The sequence below is a fragment of the Lucilia sericata genome, unplaced genomic scaffold, assembly GCF_015586225.1.
Source record: "Lucilia sericata isolate MDLA Ls3-8-SP2 unplaced genomic scaffold, ASM1558622v1 Contig000789F_arrow, whole genome shotgun sequence".
NCBI classification, from domain to species: Eukaryota; Metazoa; Arthropoda; class Insecta; order Diptera; family Calliphoridae; genus Lucilia; species Lucilia sericata.
Genome location: NW_023994782.1, coordinates 179,363 through 197,161, shown reverse-complemented (window position 1 = coordinate 197,161; position 17,799 = coordinate 179,363). Strand labels below are relative to the sequence as shown.

Here is a 17,799-nt window from a genome sequence, read left to right as displayed (position 1 = left end):
AAACAACTTCGAAAAAAATAAGCATTTTTTACACATTCTGATGTAATTTTCTCAAAAACTATGCACGACAATTCCATGAAAATCACCACACATTCGTTTCTACACAAGAGCTGGATCCCTGCTGTCCACAATTTCATATACCTCCCATACAAAAGTACATATTCCCGGAAAATGGGTTTTACAAAATTTTACAAGTTAAAATCTTATATTAATAGAATTCATTAAGAGAAAAAATTTTCTGGATCGGTCCATAATTGGTCATAGCTCCCATACAAGGTTCCCTCCCGAAAATCACTTAAACGCACATAACTCATTACCAAATCTTGATATCCATATATTTAGCAAAAATATTACTCTTGTATACACAAATTACACTATAAAATTGTTTTACGATAGGTCCTTTTACGAAAATCCCTTAAACGCGCATTACTCATTACCAAATAAAGCTATTGATACAAAATTTGGCACAAATATTAGTTTTGTATACAAAAATTCTATTTCAAGATTTTTTCACGATCGGTTCATAACATGGGTGCGGTCGGTCCCATACAAGGTTCCCTTCAGAAAATCACTAAAACATTACTAAATTACGATATAGATACAAATTGAAATTTAGCTTTTATGTACAGAAATTTAGCTTAAAGAATTTTTTACGATCGGTCTATAATTGATCTTATCTCCCATACTATGTACTGCCCCTATAAGCGGTTTAACCATATTTAACTTTGCATTATCAATTTGTGTAGAACAAAATTATATATATATATATGTATGTATTTTAAAAATCCTTAAATCTTTCACACACATACATACATGCAAATCACTAAATATCGTTAAGCGCTATAAAAATATAAAAGAAAATGTCGTTTGTTATGTTCAATAAATCTTGGAATTGTAATAGCTTTAAGCTGTTTAAATCTTGGGATTTTTCTATTTATGACATGAGAAAACTTATTTCTACAAATATTTGATCAATTAGAAAAATATTAATATAAAAGTAGCTGGTGGAGGGTATTTAAGATTCGGCTCAGCCGAATATAGCACTCTAACTTGTTTCTATTTAATTAATATGGGAGTTTTGAATGCCCCTAATGAAAGTTCGCCCATTTTCCCCAAAATGTTCAAATAAATGTTAAATTTCTTCGTACAGATTTGAAGATTTCCAGACAAACGTCAACTCTAATTTATTACCCAAAATTTATTACCCACATGGATATCAAAGTTGTTCCTGAAAATTTGAGGATTTTAGCTCTAATAGTTTTTCAGATATACGAAATTTTATATTTTATTCATATGGGGGTTCCAAGCCCCCCTGATGAAAGTACGCCCTTTTTCCCCAAAACGTTCAGATAAATATTAAAGTTCTTAGTGCAAAATTTTATAAAGCTAGCTCTATAAGTTTCCCAAATAAACGAATTTTTGTATATTTTATTCATATGGGAGAAGCAACGCCCCCCATTGGTAGTCCGCCAATTAGTTTCCCAGATAAGCGAATTTTTGTATTTAATTCATATGGGAGGTGCCACGCCCCCTACTTCTAGTCCGCCCCCTTTTTCCTTAAATAATCATATTGACACTAAAGTGGTTCATGCAAAATTTGAGGACTCTATCTGTTATATTTTCTCAGATATAAAGCACTGCTCAAAAATATAGCCCATTTTTGTTTATTATTTTCTCTTTTTATACCATTAAAAAAGCTTTAGGTAATAAATTTATTTTGGCGGTAAATTAAAGCATATAGTCCACTTTATTAAAACAATATTAAAATTTATTTTAAAATAGCAAAATAACTGCGCTAGAAAATATTTTACGAAACAAGTCCTTAATTATTGATTCAAAATTATAGCGCATTTATAATCAAATTAGCAATAAAATATTCTTAAATGAAATGTTTATCAATATTGGATCTCGGGATGATAAAATACTTCTGCCCCTATATTTTAAGACCCATTTAGTCCCAGTTGGTATTTAGTTGCCTAAGCGTAGCTAACATTTTGGGTTTTTTTTAACAGATTAATTTTTTAGCATTTTACAATCAATTTATGCAGCGATTTTAAATTCTGAAGACATGAATCGTTAATTAATCAATAATAATATAATTTATAAACATTTGATAACAATTTGGTCAATGTTATATGAGAATATTTCCTTGATAGATCCAAAATTTCTGAATTTCGCGCGATAGCATTGAGCGTTTTTAATATTTCAACTAGGCCTATGTTTAAATAGGCCCAAAAATGTGATCATATTTTCTCCAAAAGGTTAAAATTTAGTGACTCTAGTATTTTCATATTCTTAAAAAAAGATAATAGGCCAAGAAAAAAGATGCTAAGACATGCACATGTGCTAACTGAAACACCACCAAAAAATGTTTTTAAAATTCTTATAAATGGGAATTTTATTTTCAGTAAATGGAAATTTTAATTTAAAAAAATGGAAAATAGAGGTCAATTCGAACGAAAACTATTATTTTTATTTAATTAATATACAAATTTATTATCAAATCGATGTAATACGATATTCGATAATTGCGGATTGGTTCTTAATTTTTTTATATTACATGTGAGGTTTAGCTTGCATAGAATTAAGCATATTCAGATCATAGTAATGATGTCTTATTATTCCATAGATAATTATTAAACATTAGAAGGAAGTTTTTTAAGGTTTTATGGTGAAATTTGATAAAATTATTACAATTTGTATCATCACAATCTTAAATCTGCCAAAAAGTGACCCATGTTAGAGGGTCAGTCTGTTGTTTATCTGGGAAAAAAATTTTAAAATTTTATGTCAAAGTTATCTTTAATGTCACTAGATATAATTCTCATTAAAAAAATTGGACTATTGACCAATTAGGGGCATATTTTGACATAAAGTAATTTACTAGTACTACAAGACACATTTCAGCAAAAATAACCAAAGACAACTGCTTAATATTTGTCACATCAAATTAAATTGCATTTATAAGCATAGACAACTGTCCTTTCATGATAATTAGTTGCAATTTTTCAAAATTAATTAACATTTTTCAATATTGTTTCAACGTATTTCAAAGAGTGCGCTATAATTATGAAACAGTTTTTTATGGTTAGTTTTGTATAAAAGCCCTATTACCGTTATTTTTCCGACTTACACAAATTTTGATACTTATTACATAAACTGTACTTCGTTCTTGAATTTGCCATCAATCATGTTTTTCTAACTTAATTTAGTGTAATAATACAAAAAGAATAAAAACCTAACACAAGGTGCGCTATATTTTTGAGCAGTACTTTACTTATTTAATATATGGACTATAGCCATTCCGCCCATTTTATCCGAAAATATTTTTATGGATGTTAAAGATGTCCATACAAAATTTGAAGACTCTAACTGTTGTACTTTCTGAGATATGCGACTTTAAGTACTAAGTTTGTATGTGGGCGTGGCAACTCTCCCACTTGAAATTTTGAAATAAAAAGTAGCCCATAGTTCCTTCCAAACATACAGGAAGACTCTGTGAAAATTTCAAGAAAATCAGTTCAGCCGTTTAGCTGTCTATAAAGTCCAAACAAATATACATATATACATACATACAAACACACATTCATTTTTATATATAATATATATATATATTTATATATATATATATTATAGATGGTTTTTGAAATCAAATATCTCTTGCATTTGATTAGATACAGAAATTATTTATACCTTAAATAAAAGCTTAATTCATAAGCTATTAACATATGAATTTAAAATAGAATTATATAGACATTTTTCCCGATTTCTTTTAGATGAAAAAGTTGGGTCAAAATATATATTTCGGGAAAACCCAAAAGTCGATCCATATTTTATATATCATTAGATAGGTATTTTTAATGCCTTTTATTTAATGTAAACAAAACAAAATATAGTCAAAAATTTATTAAACTTTGGAGCCACGCCCACTCGAAAGTTGGTGTCGCCGATATAAAAATATATTTTTATTCTCTCAAAATGCTCTATATTCTTTTTTATTCTTATTTATTTATTTTTATTTTTTTTTTTTTTTTTTTTTTTGAGAAATTTCACTAAAACCGACTTGTTCCAATTTTTAAAATGTATGTAATATATTAGCAGTATTTATTTAAAATTGTGTGTTAACTGATATCACTCAGGATTGTAGAAAGCTTAATAATCTTCTAAATCTCAATTTATTAAAAACTAACAAAATATTTACAGGAAAGCCAATAGATTATCACAATTTGCCATTAAATCGTCTTACATCAATAAAATCCAACTGTGGAAAACTTATTCAAGTTACGATGCCCAACGTTTGTCAATCAACATTTGGTGGAGAATACTCATCTCTTGGTCAGTACCACTGGGATTGTTCGGATTGGGTTAGGAACAGTCATAATCCTTTGCCAGATATAACAGAAGTACCTGCGGAGATTGCAGATTCAACTAGTTTTGATAGTAATGAAAGTAATGAGTCTAAAGCTAAATCATCATCTATTCCAAAGTGTAAGTAAATAAATATTCGTTTTATTTTCAATAGCATGCTAAATATAAATATATGTGGACGCTTGACAAAATCACTTATTCGAAATACAACAATTCCCTCAATTTCTGTCTAGGGGTAAGTCTATGCCTTCTAGAAATTTGAAACGTTTTTTGCCAAAAGTCCAGAGATATTTAACAAATGTCAGTGTTATATTCGGCTATTCCGAGTCATGTGTGTGTCATAAATTTAAAATAAGTTTTCGAAGGTGACACAATAAATGGATTTAGGTCACATACACCTTTTGTGAGTGTAAGACCAATATTTTGATGTGGTATAAAACGAATGAAATAGTCACCCATATTTTCTTGTGACTATAAAAACATAACACGATCAGTGGTGATTATACTTTATTTCGGTTTCATCAGAGTTTTATTTCGGTTTTTCGTGAACCTGTTTCTGAAAATATTGATTTTCGGTAACCGTATACAAAATTGTATGTTTTGTTCGATTTTTATTGGCAATCTCTCAGTTTAAAAACATTTTCATAAAAAAATTTTATATTTATGAATATGGCCATAAGAATGTTGGTAAAAAGTTTATTAAATAAAATTTAGAATTTTAGCTATACAATGAAATTCTACATTAACAGACAAATAAAATACTGAAATCATTTTGTCCAATGCCAATGTACATTAGAGGTGTCCAAAAAATATTCATTTTGCTCAGATGGGTCTTAGTTTGTTTATTAGTATCTAAAACTAACTGGTGTTAAATAAAGTTAATATCGTTATCCGTATATACCGTGCCAGACTTTTTTTAACTTCTTCAAAAATTTTGCAATTAAAATTATATATTCTTACCCCCATATTTATAAACTTTTAATAAAGTTGTTGATGGTTTATTGTAGGAATTTTGTATGGAAAATGTGTGTAATAAACCTAAAATAAACGATTAGTATATTTATGAATACGGGGGTTAGCATTTCATTCCAACAAGGTATAAAATATGTATTAATATCAAGCGACAAATAACAAAGTTATAGGCATTTTCTTTTCACAAATATTTAGCAGAAACGACTAATTAATTCATGTTTTACTCGTTTTTTGTGTAGATATTTTCGTCTACATCACTTCTGCTTGCAAAACAAAGACAAAAAGCAAAAAATTAATGATTTTTAATATACATTTGGCTTAGGAAATTATAAATAACTTAGTTGTTTGCCCGTTGATATAAATGTTTTATACCTCATTGGATAGACAATTTTCTCTAGAAGATAATATTTGATCGAAATGTTAAGAAAATATAATTTTAGTGGAACAATTTTTGAAGAAATCAAAAATCAATAAAAGTCCTTAATATTTACCCAATTTTACTCTTTTTGATCGATTTCCGGCACGGGTTCCCGTTATTCGATTGGACTAAAATTTAACACCAGTCAGTTTCAGACACTAATAAATAAGACCCATCTGAGCAAAATCGACATTTTTTGGACGATTCTATTGTATATGTATGTACAATAAAAACTAGCAAAATTAAAATGAGTAAAAAGAGGTATAAAATCTAAATAACGGATGAAAATAGACTTAATAAATACTTTTCATTTAGATATCAATTATGAAATTCTACCGGGTAGTTTTGGCGAACATAATTTTCCACATAAAATATAATGATTTCTAATATTATTTCTCATAACCATTTACTATTCAATCTATATAGTCAGATACGTAAGTACTTTATTTTGAGTTTTGCATTAGAGCAAGGGATTGTACTTGCATAACCACTTACTTTTCAATGACTACTACTTACCGTCTGCATTACTTAAAATTACTCTTATAACGACTTACATATTATCAGATTTATAAGTAAGTTCTTTATTTTGAGTTGTGCCATTTTATTTCGTACAGGTTTTTCCGATTTCGAATTTCCAAATTCATCACGGTTTAGATTTCATCAAAACTTCACATTTTTTAAGATTTTTTTCAACAAGCATTAAATTTGACATCGTATATTTTCTAAACTTCTTATCCGATGTTAATCGTTTTAGTTCCTAATTAAAACCGATGTCTTGTTGTTTGAAAATATTTTATTTCAAATATTTCAGTTTTAACGTAAGGATGATGACATCAAACAACGTCCATTAGTCAAGCATATCTCAAAAAAGGTACCTTCCATTTTCTTTATTCCGTTGCATAAGATTGTTTATAGTATTTTCAATAATGCATTGAACACATTGAAGACAGCAGGCTACACGACTACACGAACACAAATGCTGCTGTGCTGCAGCTGTAGTCGTGTGGTAGCTACTGAATTATTTTAAAGACTACAGCTACAAGTAATATAAATAAACAGCTGTTTCTTGTTGATATGAATTTATAATTCAGTGGTGTCACTTTATCGTTTTTTGTTTTTACATTAATAAAAAATAAACGTATAACATTTCAAAGTAATTAAGATTTAAACTATTATTTTGAGTAAAAATATATATGTTGTAATAATTTACATACCTATTATTAATTAATTCCAATATGGTTATAAGAACTTCTCTCAATAAAGTAAAAAAAAATATATTTTTTAAGCACTTCAATTTTTTATTATATTAGCAACACTGTTTCTGTTTTTGTGGTTGACAAAAATAGAAATTAGCTTAATTCGACTGCAGCGACAAAAGCAGTCGAGTGGTCGTGTAGCTGTGCTGTCGTCAAAAGAATCGTCTTCATATAAACGTGTGTATTTTATTTTTGACAGATTGCAGTTGGTAGTCTGCTGTCTTCAATGTGTTCAATGCATAAAATATACAAATTTCACAATGAGACAATGAGGGGATCTCAAATAAACCAACTTTTAGTTTTTCCATACAAATTTCAAAAATGTTAATTTTTTCTTCAAGAACAATTTAATTTTTGTTTCAAATTTTTTAATTTATTTTGGTGTTCGTCAACAAATAAAACTATAAATTTTGAAATTTGTATAAAAATAATGTGGATTATTTTACTAAAAGTTGTTAAACTTGAGATCTCCTCTTTGATCCATTCCAAATTTTTTATATATTGTTGAGTACACAATAAGCAATCTTATGTGAAGGCATAAAGAAAATGGAAAGTATATTTTTTGAGATATCCTTGACTAAAGGACGTTGTTTGATGTCATCATCTTTACGTAAAAACTGTAATATTTTTAATAAAATATTATCAAGCTACAAGACGTAGGCTTTAATTGGGGACTAAAACGATTAAATATACGATGTCAAATTTAATGCTTGTTGAAAAAATCCTAAAAATATGAATTTGGAAATTTTGGAGAACTTTAAATTCCGTATTTACATTAAGAATGTGTGTACCGAATTTCATCAAAATCGGAGAGGGTAATGTTCAAAATCCTACTTTTTTCTTCGAAATTTTTTGATATTATCCTTTTTAATATACACTGAAAGAAACCTTTATTGGAAGCACAATAAAATAAATAAGCAGTGCTGTTGTGAGTAAGACAGCAAACTAACGAACAAGAAGCCCAGGTTCGTATTCTGTTAGAGCATTTTTTTTGTTTTTAAATCAAAACAAGTTTTTAACTCCTTATTTGTAAGCGAGCGTGATAAGTATTTGCTTCCAAAAATAATGAGTTAAATGCTAATGATCAAGTAGTAAGAAGCGGCTTATTTATCTTTTTAACTCATATTACCGTAAAAGGCCAACACTCCCAAAAAAAAAAAAAAACACCTAAGTCTGCTGTCAAAAAACCTAACTCTACATATGTATTGTTCGGATTTTCTTTATAAGTATTAGTGTAAAAATGCTTTTCACAACTTATGAAAATACCACAGAGTTGCACAAAATTGGCCAAAATAATATACATTTTTTTATTATACCGCATTTACACTACAGCGAAATCTAGTAGATTAGATTTCAAATCTTCAAAAATTCAAATCAAAATCTAGCTGCCTTATTCATAAACATTTATCAAAGGTTTATAGTACAAATTTTGTAAATGTTTATGAATAAGTACCTAGACCGTTTACACTTCACTTTTTTGACATTGGCTAGATTTCATTTTAAAAATAAATCTTGTTTAAAAGCAAACAATATTGAAAAATATAAAATATTTATATATGTATAATCTGTATAAATAAATATAAATAAAATAAATAAAATATTTATCAGTATTTTACACATTGTACAGGATTCGGCATTTAAATATCACGTTATATTATATCTTCAGAATACTTTTCATCCATGTTTTCCGTATTGTAGGAAATTTTCTTAAAAAATTAGATTACTTCCATTTTTCATTTGTTTTGTTTCAATTGTCATTTTTTCTTCTGCAGCGTCGTATTTTTAGTACTATTTGGCAAAAAAAGAGTTGCATTTCTATTTTTACTAGATTTTGCCAAATCTAGTAAAAATCAACAGGATTTGCTCGAAATCTCATAAGTACTAGATTTCGCTGTAGTGTAAATGTGGTATTGTAGAAATTTGCCTAAATAATTACAATTTTAAAATAATTGAATGCAGATTGCTTTTATAAAAGCTTAATATGTATTAAAATACAAATTATGTTGTATTATCCCAGCAAAAACTTACTTTTAAAAGTAAGGAGCTAAAAAGCTAAAAAAGCCACTTTTCACTACACGGTGATATCATTATAGGCAAGTACTTACCACGCTCGCTTTTATTGTTTTAACACAGAAAAACCATTTGCTTTCTGTATGTAAAATAAAGTTGCTGGTGATCAATTCAATAAAATGTGCAAAAAACGGCAAAAACCAAAATAAAGTATCTGATTATATATGTATAAGTCATTATAAGAGTACTTAAAAGTAAAAGACGGTGAGTAGTAGTAATTGAAAAATAAGTGGTTATGTAAGTACAAGCCATTCCCGAGTTTTTGCTGAGATGATACAAACATTTTTGAGAAGTATTAATACTCTGTATTTTACAGAGAATGAAAATGCATTAAAAAGCATGATAACACCGTGCAATAGTCATTTTCACACATGAAAAAATCTATGTGTACCATCTATGTGTTGACCATTAGTATTAGCTCTGTGCACTCAGTTTTTCATAATCCGCTCTTATTATCCTGTAAAAGGACTTTAAAGTTTAAAGGACATACGATTTCAAAAGATGGAATTCCAAATTTATATAAAAAATTTTGTACTGATATTAATATCAAATGAAGCTGTGAACCTCTGCTTCACAATAATATTATTTATTTCAATTCATCAGGATTAAAAAAGAAATGGAAGCTTAAAGAAAATTTGTCACAAAAAACTATTTACAAATTTTTGTTTCGAAAATGATACCTTTCTTTTCGATTTTTTGTCAAATAAATAATATAGATGGAATGCACAGATTCCTAAATTTCATTTGAAACTAATATTAGCATAATACAACACATATAAATATTTAAAATAGTCTTTTGAAATTACAAGTCCTTTTATAAGGATATAAAAGCTGTATATAAAAATCGTAGTACGCAGAATTGCTATATATGGAGTCAAGTTTCACATGCATATCAACTTTTCTATGTGTGAAAGCTTTTTTCAAAATTGTTCATGGTGTAATTAGATAAAAAAAAATTTGAGTTACATACATAAATTTAATTCCAATAATCAATTACTTAGTCGATATAATTAATTACTCCTAAGTAATATTTATTTATACACCTACATACATATATGTATTTTCTTTCTTCAAAATTTTAAAGTAGAATAATGAAAAACAATAAAATTAGCTATTAATAACTTTTCTTGATTGCTTTACAGTTTCCATGTTAAAAGTAAATCCTGTCAGAGATATTTCAACATTACCCGAAGATTTAGTTTCTGACTCTGTCGATTCTGAGCTACAAGACATCCAAAACATAAGACTGCCATTAAGTAGTAATTCGCTATCAAGACTGAGCCCCATATATTATAGTGAGAACGAAGACTACACATTAAATTCAGGTAATTTTATTAATTACATACATAATTATATATATATGTATACAATAATTATATAATATTTTTGTACTTTTGTGCGAATCAGTGCCTTTCAGATGTATCACAAAATGTAAGTAATTGAGAATACATGTAATGTAATATATTTGTTTTTTATAATCACCCCGATTTTTCAAATCCTGGGATTTCATTTTTAGAAATTCCGTTTTTCGGTAATTTCAAGATTTTAAAATCCCGAAGTTTAATGGCTATATTCATAAAAACTTATTGTAGATTAACCAATTTTAGGCAATTCACGAAAATCGTATACATAAACGTCAAATAGCTTAAAATACCTTCGAACCTCGAACCTTCTTTAAGCCAACAATAAGTTGATTTTACAATTTTTTTCTCAGATAAAGCTTTTTATACCCTACACCACTTTAGTGAGGAGGGTACGTTGGATTTGTTATGATGTTTGTAACGCATAAAATTAATGGTCCTATACCTTTAGTATACCAATCTACTACTTACTGATTTGGTACACGCATTACAAGGACGAAACCTATTGAGTTTGGTTGATATCGCTCCATTATTTCACGTAGCCCCCATATAACCGGACCCCCTAAATTGGTATTTGGAGCTCATAATTATAACAAATATACTAATATCCCTTCAAAAATAGGCACAACTATTATTATTTTCATTTTATATCTTCTGTTAATAATAGCACGTGGCGAAAAATTCGCATTATAACAACCCTGTTTTTGCAATTTTGCAGGATTTGTAGCAAAATAATATTAACATATGGCAACGCTACAACATGAAAATAAGAGAAAAACCCAGCGGTAAAAATACATATTATTCATTCGCTTATCTAAGTGATATTTCGTGGCAGTCAGTAGTGATGCTTCCACTTATTCTTCCACTTAGATTTAACATAAAAGTGTCCTAGGCTGCCTCATCGATGTGCTCTCGCTTAGAATGTAAGCCACAATATCATTAAGACAAATTAAAATTTCACTTACATAATGTGTGGAGTTCTAAGAAAATTAAGATTCATTTCATTTATCTTCGTTGAAATTGTTTAATTATATTTTTATTGAATTAACTATAATACATGTTTATTACTTGATGATCATTTTTAAATAAACTTGCATAATTTTAAAATAAATATAAAAAAATATATATTTTTCTATAACAAAATCGGAAAACATGGTACTTTGACTTACAAATGCAAATAGGATTGTAATCTACATACATTACATTCTTATTTGCAAGCGTTTATAGGCGTCTCATTAACTTCGCTTAGAACTCCACACATTATGTAAGTGAAATTTTAATTTGTCTTACCCTTTTATGTTAAATCTAAGTGGAAGAATAAGTAAAAGCATCACCACTGATCAAGCTGTTACAACACATACCAAGTAAGAGTGTTATATTCGGCCATGCCGAATCTTATATACCCACCATCAAATCATCCTTATAAATAAACTTTAATATTATTGATTTATGTTGAATCATATGTCGATATTATTATGAACATCAGGGAAATATTAAAAAAATTAAATTAAATAAAGGCTTAAGCATGGACCGTGCTCTTCCGAATTAAAAATATTAATTTTGTTTGATCCAATATTTATAACCATAAACTGTTTGTTTTTTGTAAGAGTGGTTATATGGAGGGTGGAGTCAATTATAGACCTATCCTTGTCGGTGTATAAAATAATTATTTGTATCTAATGTAGCTGTACTTGTATCTTTAATTCAGTCATGGGGTTTAAAGTAATTATCTGAAGGAAACCGAAAATGGGTGTTTGATTACTTATCGACCGATCATCATGAAATTCGGTTGAAAAATTCCAGTTCCTATAAAACTACCGTAATTTGGAAGAACTTTTGAGCCATACATGAGCGTTAAAGTGATTCTCTGGAGTGAATCTTATATAAGGGTCAATTATAGACCGATGTTTATAAACCTTCGTACATAAATTATGTTCGTAAGGGGACCTTATATGGAGGGTGGGGTCAGTTATATACCGATCCCCATAAATAGTTTTTGGCTAGTACAAAACTTGTTTACGTAGAATTTCACTGCTGTAATCGCATTTCTGAGTCAGTAATGAGCGTTAAAGTCATTTTCTGAAGGGGACCTTATACTGGCGTATGGTCAATTACAGACTGATCCTTATAAAATTTAGTGGGAGATTTTAGCTAATACGAAAATTGTTCATGTCGAATTTCATCGCTGTACTCGCAGTTTTAAGCTAGTAATGAGCTTTAAAGTCATTTTCTGAAGGGGACCTCACAAGGGGGATTGGGCTAATCAAGGACCGATCCTTATAAAATTGGCTCGCACAAAACTTGTTTATGTAGAATTTTACTAATGTACTCACATTTTTGAGTCAGTAATAAGCTTTAAAGTCATTTTCTGAAGGGGACCTTATATGGGGGGTTGGTTCAATTATGGACCCATCCTCATAAAATTTAAGAAAATGATTTTAGTTCCTATAAAAATTTTTTATGTCGAATTTTATTGCTATATATATGTAAGTATATATGTTTCTTAAGGTCAGATATGAGCATTAAAGTCATTTTCTGAAGGGAACCTTGTATTGGGGGTAGGGTCAATTATGAACCGATCCTTATAAAATTTTACGAAGAGATTTAAATTCTTATAAAACATGTTTGTGCCGAATTTCATCGCTGTTGATGCTTTTCTTAGCCAGTTATGGGCGATAAAGGCATTTTCTGAAGGGGACTTATTATGGGGGTAGGGTCAATTATGGACCGATCCTTATAAAATTCTACGAAGAGATTTATGTTCCCATAAAACATGTTTTTGCCGAATTTCACCGCTATTGATGTTTCTCTTAGCCATTTATGGGCGATAAAGTCATTTTCTGAAGGGGACATTATATGGGGGGTAGGGTCAATTATGGGCCTATCCTTATTAAATTTAACAAAGCGATTTAGGTTCCCATAAAACATGTTTGTGCCGAATTTCACCGCTATTGATGCTTCACTTAGCCAGTTATGGGCGATAAAGTCATTTTCTGAAGGGGACTTTATATGGGGGGTAGGGTCAATTATGGACCGATCCTTATAAAATTCTACGAAGAGATTTATGTTCCCATAGAACATGTTTGTGCCGAATTTCACCGCTATTAATGCTTCTATTAGCCAGTTATGAGCGATAAAGACATTTTCTAAAGGGGACTTTATATGGGGGGTAGGGTCAATTATGGACCGATCCTTATAAAATTCTACGAAGAGATTTATGCTCCCATAGAACATGTTTCTGCCGAATTGATGCTTCTCTTAGACAGTTATAGGCGATAAAGTCATTTTCTGAAGGGGACTTTATATGGGGGGTAGGGTCAATTATGGGCCTATCCTTATAAAATTTTAGAAAGGGATTTAGGTTCTCATAATACATGTTTGTGTCGAATTTCACCTCTATTAATGTTTTTCTTAGCTAGTTATGGGCGATAAAGTCATTTTCTGAAGGGAACTTTGTATGGGGGGGTAGGGTCAATTATGGACCGATCCTTATTAAATTCCACCAGAAGATTTATGTTCTCATAAAACATGTTTGTGCCGAATTTCATTGCTATTGGTTTTTCCCTTAGCATGGGGGCTAGGCGAAATTGTGGACCGATAATGCCCATTTTCAATACCAAACAAACTGCATCAACTAAAAGTATCTGTGCAAAATTTCAGCTCGCTAGCTACTTCCATTTGGACTCTATCGTGTTTTCAACAGACAGACAGACGGACGGACATGGCTAGATCGTCTTAGACGAATATTTCAATGTGTTACAAACGGAATGACAAAAACAATATACCCCCCATCTTTTTTGATGGTGGGTATAAAAAGACAGCCAAATTGTACAGTGCTGCCAAGTTAAACAAAAAACAGCACAATAGCTAATGTAAATTTATTATTTGTTTATGAATATCACAATTTTATTAACGGATTTTAAGGCTAAAGTGTGCTTTAACTATTGTGTGTATTAAAACCAAAATAAGATTTTTTTATGAATACAAGCGTATGTGTTTTTCCACAGAATTATACATTTCTACACTGAAAAAAATCCATGCTCAACTTTACGAAAAAAAATTTCGTAACTTCTATTTTCGTAATATTTACAAAAATTTCGTGTATAATACGAAATATTCTTTAATAAAACCCTTTTCTATTTTTACGAAAGTACGAAAACCTTTCGTAATATTTTTTTCTTAAATTTTAGCGAAATTAAACATAATGATATTATTTATATTATCATTAAATAAAACTACAACATTTTTATAAAATTTAAGAAAAAGTATAATATTATTCACGAATTATTTTCATAAAAAAATTAAAAATTCGTGTGGAGAATAATTTTCAACTAAAATTAGAAAAATTATTTTAAAATGAGCAAAAATGTTTGCATAAATTAATATTTCGTAAATTTTAACATATTTATTCAAAATTTACTTTTTTCAATTTATGTAAATTAATTTTTCCAAGATTATTTTGCATTATACTAAAATATTTCGTACAATGTCGTATATATTACGAAAGAATTTCGTGGTGCGAAATAACGAACGATTCGTACAGTAGTACGAGTAGTTCTTTTTACAACTATTTGATATTATGAGAGCGGCTTACAACTTAGAAAGTCAATTTTGCTAATGTAAGCTGTATACACTTGTTGAATGACTATAGTCCATATTAAATTGTTGTGCCATTTATAAGTAAAGAATTATGTGGTCACAATGTTTAGAAACCAAATTTATACAATTTTACAAAATTTGCAGTTTTTTGGATAAAATATTTGCGGCTCTTAGGTTATGCAAAATGTATAAAAGAGAATAAGTATATATTGTAATTACGCGTCATTTGATGTATATTTCCAAAATGTGTTCTAGAAGGTATCACTGTGGAAGAAGTTTAAATATTGAAAAAATAAATATTGAATAAATAAAGAAAAAAGGGCTTAGTAGCAAAGCACACTAACAGCTTAACTTCAATGTACCCAAAATATCGCGTGATCGAAATACTTTTAAATTTTACATGTTGAAATCATAAAGCCGCGATAAAATATTAGCATGCAAAGATTTTAGAGCGAATACAAAAAAATTGCAAATTTTTTACTTCAGCGAATTTCCACATTATAAACAAATTTTAAATTCTGAATTTTATCAGTAATCAATCTTTATATGGAAAGAATTGGTTTGCATCAAAAAAATTTAATTAAGGCCTTTCGTGGACTGAATACGCGGGGTACCTTTCACAACATAAATCTATGAAGCACACCTAAGCCGTTAATTTAAATTGGGGACATTATACATCAACCGGTAGCTGACAATCATGCTTATATGAAAATCAATAAGCCGTTTGAAAAAATTAAAGTTTTTTAAAAAAGTATAAAAAAGTTAATTTATGTAAATATATAATTTATTTACAAAATTTAGATTAACCGGACTGGTTTTCATTTTAACGGTTTTTTTTGGATTTTTAATTAATTTAAATTTACAAATGAAAAAAGCAGTTAATTGTAGATAAGAAGGGATACAAAAGAAATTTCATCTCTTTAGCCGAAAACGCGGTGTTTCTTGAGTTACAAGATAATTCGATGAAGCACACCTAAACCGCTAATTAATATTGGTAACACTTAACATTAATCGGTAACTGGCAATGATGCTTATGCCAAAATCGATAAGCCGTTAGAAAAAAGTACGATTTTGCATTAAATGCATTGAAAAAAGTTCGGTCATGTGTATGAAATTTATTTCCAAACTTATTATAGATTTTCATTTTAACGGTTTTTATATTATTTCCTTATTTAAATTCAGAAATGGATGCAGAAGATAATTATAAACAAGCTGTTATTGGCTAACCACAAAAATATTTGCATGAAAGTTTCTCGTGTGCAGAAAACGCAGTGTTTTTCTTTTAAGACAACTTTATGAAGCACACCCTTCCCGCTAATTAAAATTAATAAAATTATATTCTTTTATTATATTCTTTTATGTTGCTATTAATAAGGTCTATAGCAAAATCTATAAGCCGTTTGAAAAAATACAACCATTTTGGATTTAATGCAATTTAAAAAAATGCATTCGAATATATGCGTAAATAAATTAAAACCTCATAATTTTTAATCTACAAACATAAATGCATAATTTTTTTAGTTAATGATTGTAAATTAACGTATTAATTCATTATGTTGAATAGTCTATAAAAAATGTGTACTTAGTTTTATAAAAAAATATTTTTTGAAGAGGTTGAAAAAACTCTTAAAAACGAATTTACCCACGAATATTTAAAATATTTGGGTTAATTAATTTGTATTTTGGGTCCTACATTGTGGGTTATATCCACGTTTATATTTTTGACTTTCAGGTAAAAACGTAATTTTGGGAATTTTTTAAACTGTTAACTTTAAACCGCTATAACTTTGGCGGCTTTTGCTAAAAATTATTCACGAGAAGATAATTGTACTTCTAAGATGTTAGACAATGTCCAAAATATCGTTGATGTGCTATTAAAAAAATTTCATAATTTTTTTGAACCTCAAAATCTAAATTAAAAAGAGAATTTCCCATATAACTATATCGTCACCTAACAAAAATTGGACTTCTTCGAACAAAATCACCGATTTTATTGACAAAAAACAAAAGGCCCTATCTACAAAGACATTTAAATATTGAAGGTAAAAAGTCCATTTTATACATTTTTATATATATGCTATTGTCAACTATCATAACAAATGATAGGTTTCACTATTAAATAGTTTGTTTATTTACTACAAATAAATTGCGTTGATAGAAACAAAATTTTCAATATAAATGTTTTTTTCAGGTGTCGATATGTAGAATAATATCACTGTATAATTCATTTGAAAGTCGATTTTAGCAACTATTGTAAACATTAAGACCGGGTTTTTGAGTTGGCAATCAAATGCCAATTAATAATCAAATTAGTTAATCTAAAAATAAATTTAATCCGATGTTAATCCCATTTGATGTTTTTGAGTACAAGATTAAACATCGCAGTGTTGCCATACAAAACAACAGAAAACGTCACTGTTTGTTATCAAAACAATGCATGTTTTTTTAAAAAAGCAGAAGACAATTTAAATTTAGTATGAAAATTAATGAAGACTTAAATTTAAAACAAAAAAATGTATTTTGAAGTGTCCGTAATTTATACTAATCAATAAATAGAACATTTTAATGTTTATATTTATAAAAATTGTGTAAATTTTTTTGCATCAGCTGTTTACACTTTTGCATTTCATGCTTAAGATTAAACCACCTCCATTGGGCGCTTAAACTTGCAAACAAAATTAACTAATTGAGTACTCCAAAACAATTTTCGAGGTTTAATTTTAATTTAATCGCTAATCTTTCACCTAAAGATTGG

The 17,799-nt window shown here is 28.6% G+C and overlaps 1 protein-coding gene across 2 annotated transcripts in view; it reads left to right on the top strand.

Annotated features, from left to right (window-relative positions):
• LOC119608094 (fat-like cadherin-related tumor suppressor homolog) overlaps nt 1-17,799 on the top strand; it is a 67,126-nt gene that overhangs the window by 16,956 nt on the left and 32,371 nt on the right. The window contains exons 4-6 of one of the 2 annotated variants that reach the window (XM_037962358.1): nt 4,204-4,488; nt 10,227-10,409; nt 10,492-10,515. In XM_037962358.1, coding sequence (XP_037818286.1) covers nt 4,204-4,488; nt 10,227-10,409; nt 10,492-10,515 — 492 coding nt within the window. The remainder of the gene's footprint in view (nt 1-4,203; nt 4,489-10,226; nt 10,410-10,491; nt 10,516-17,799) is intronic. The other variant, XM_037962360.1, reaches the window with a different exon arrangement.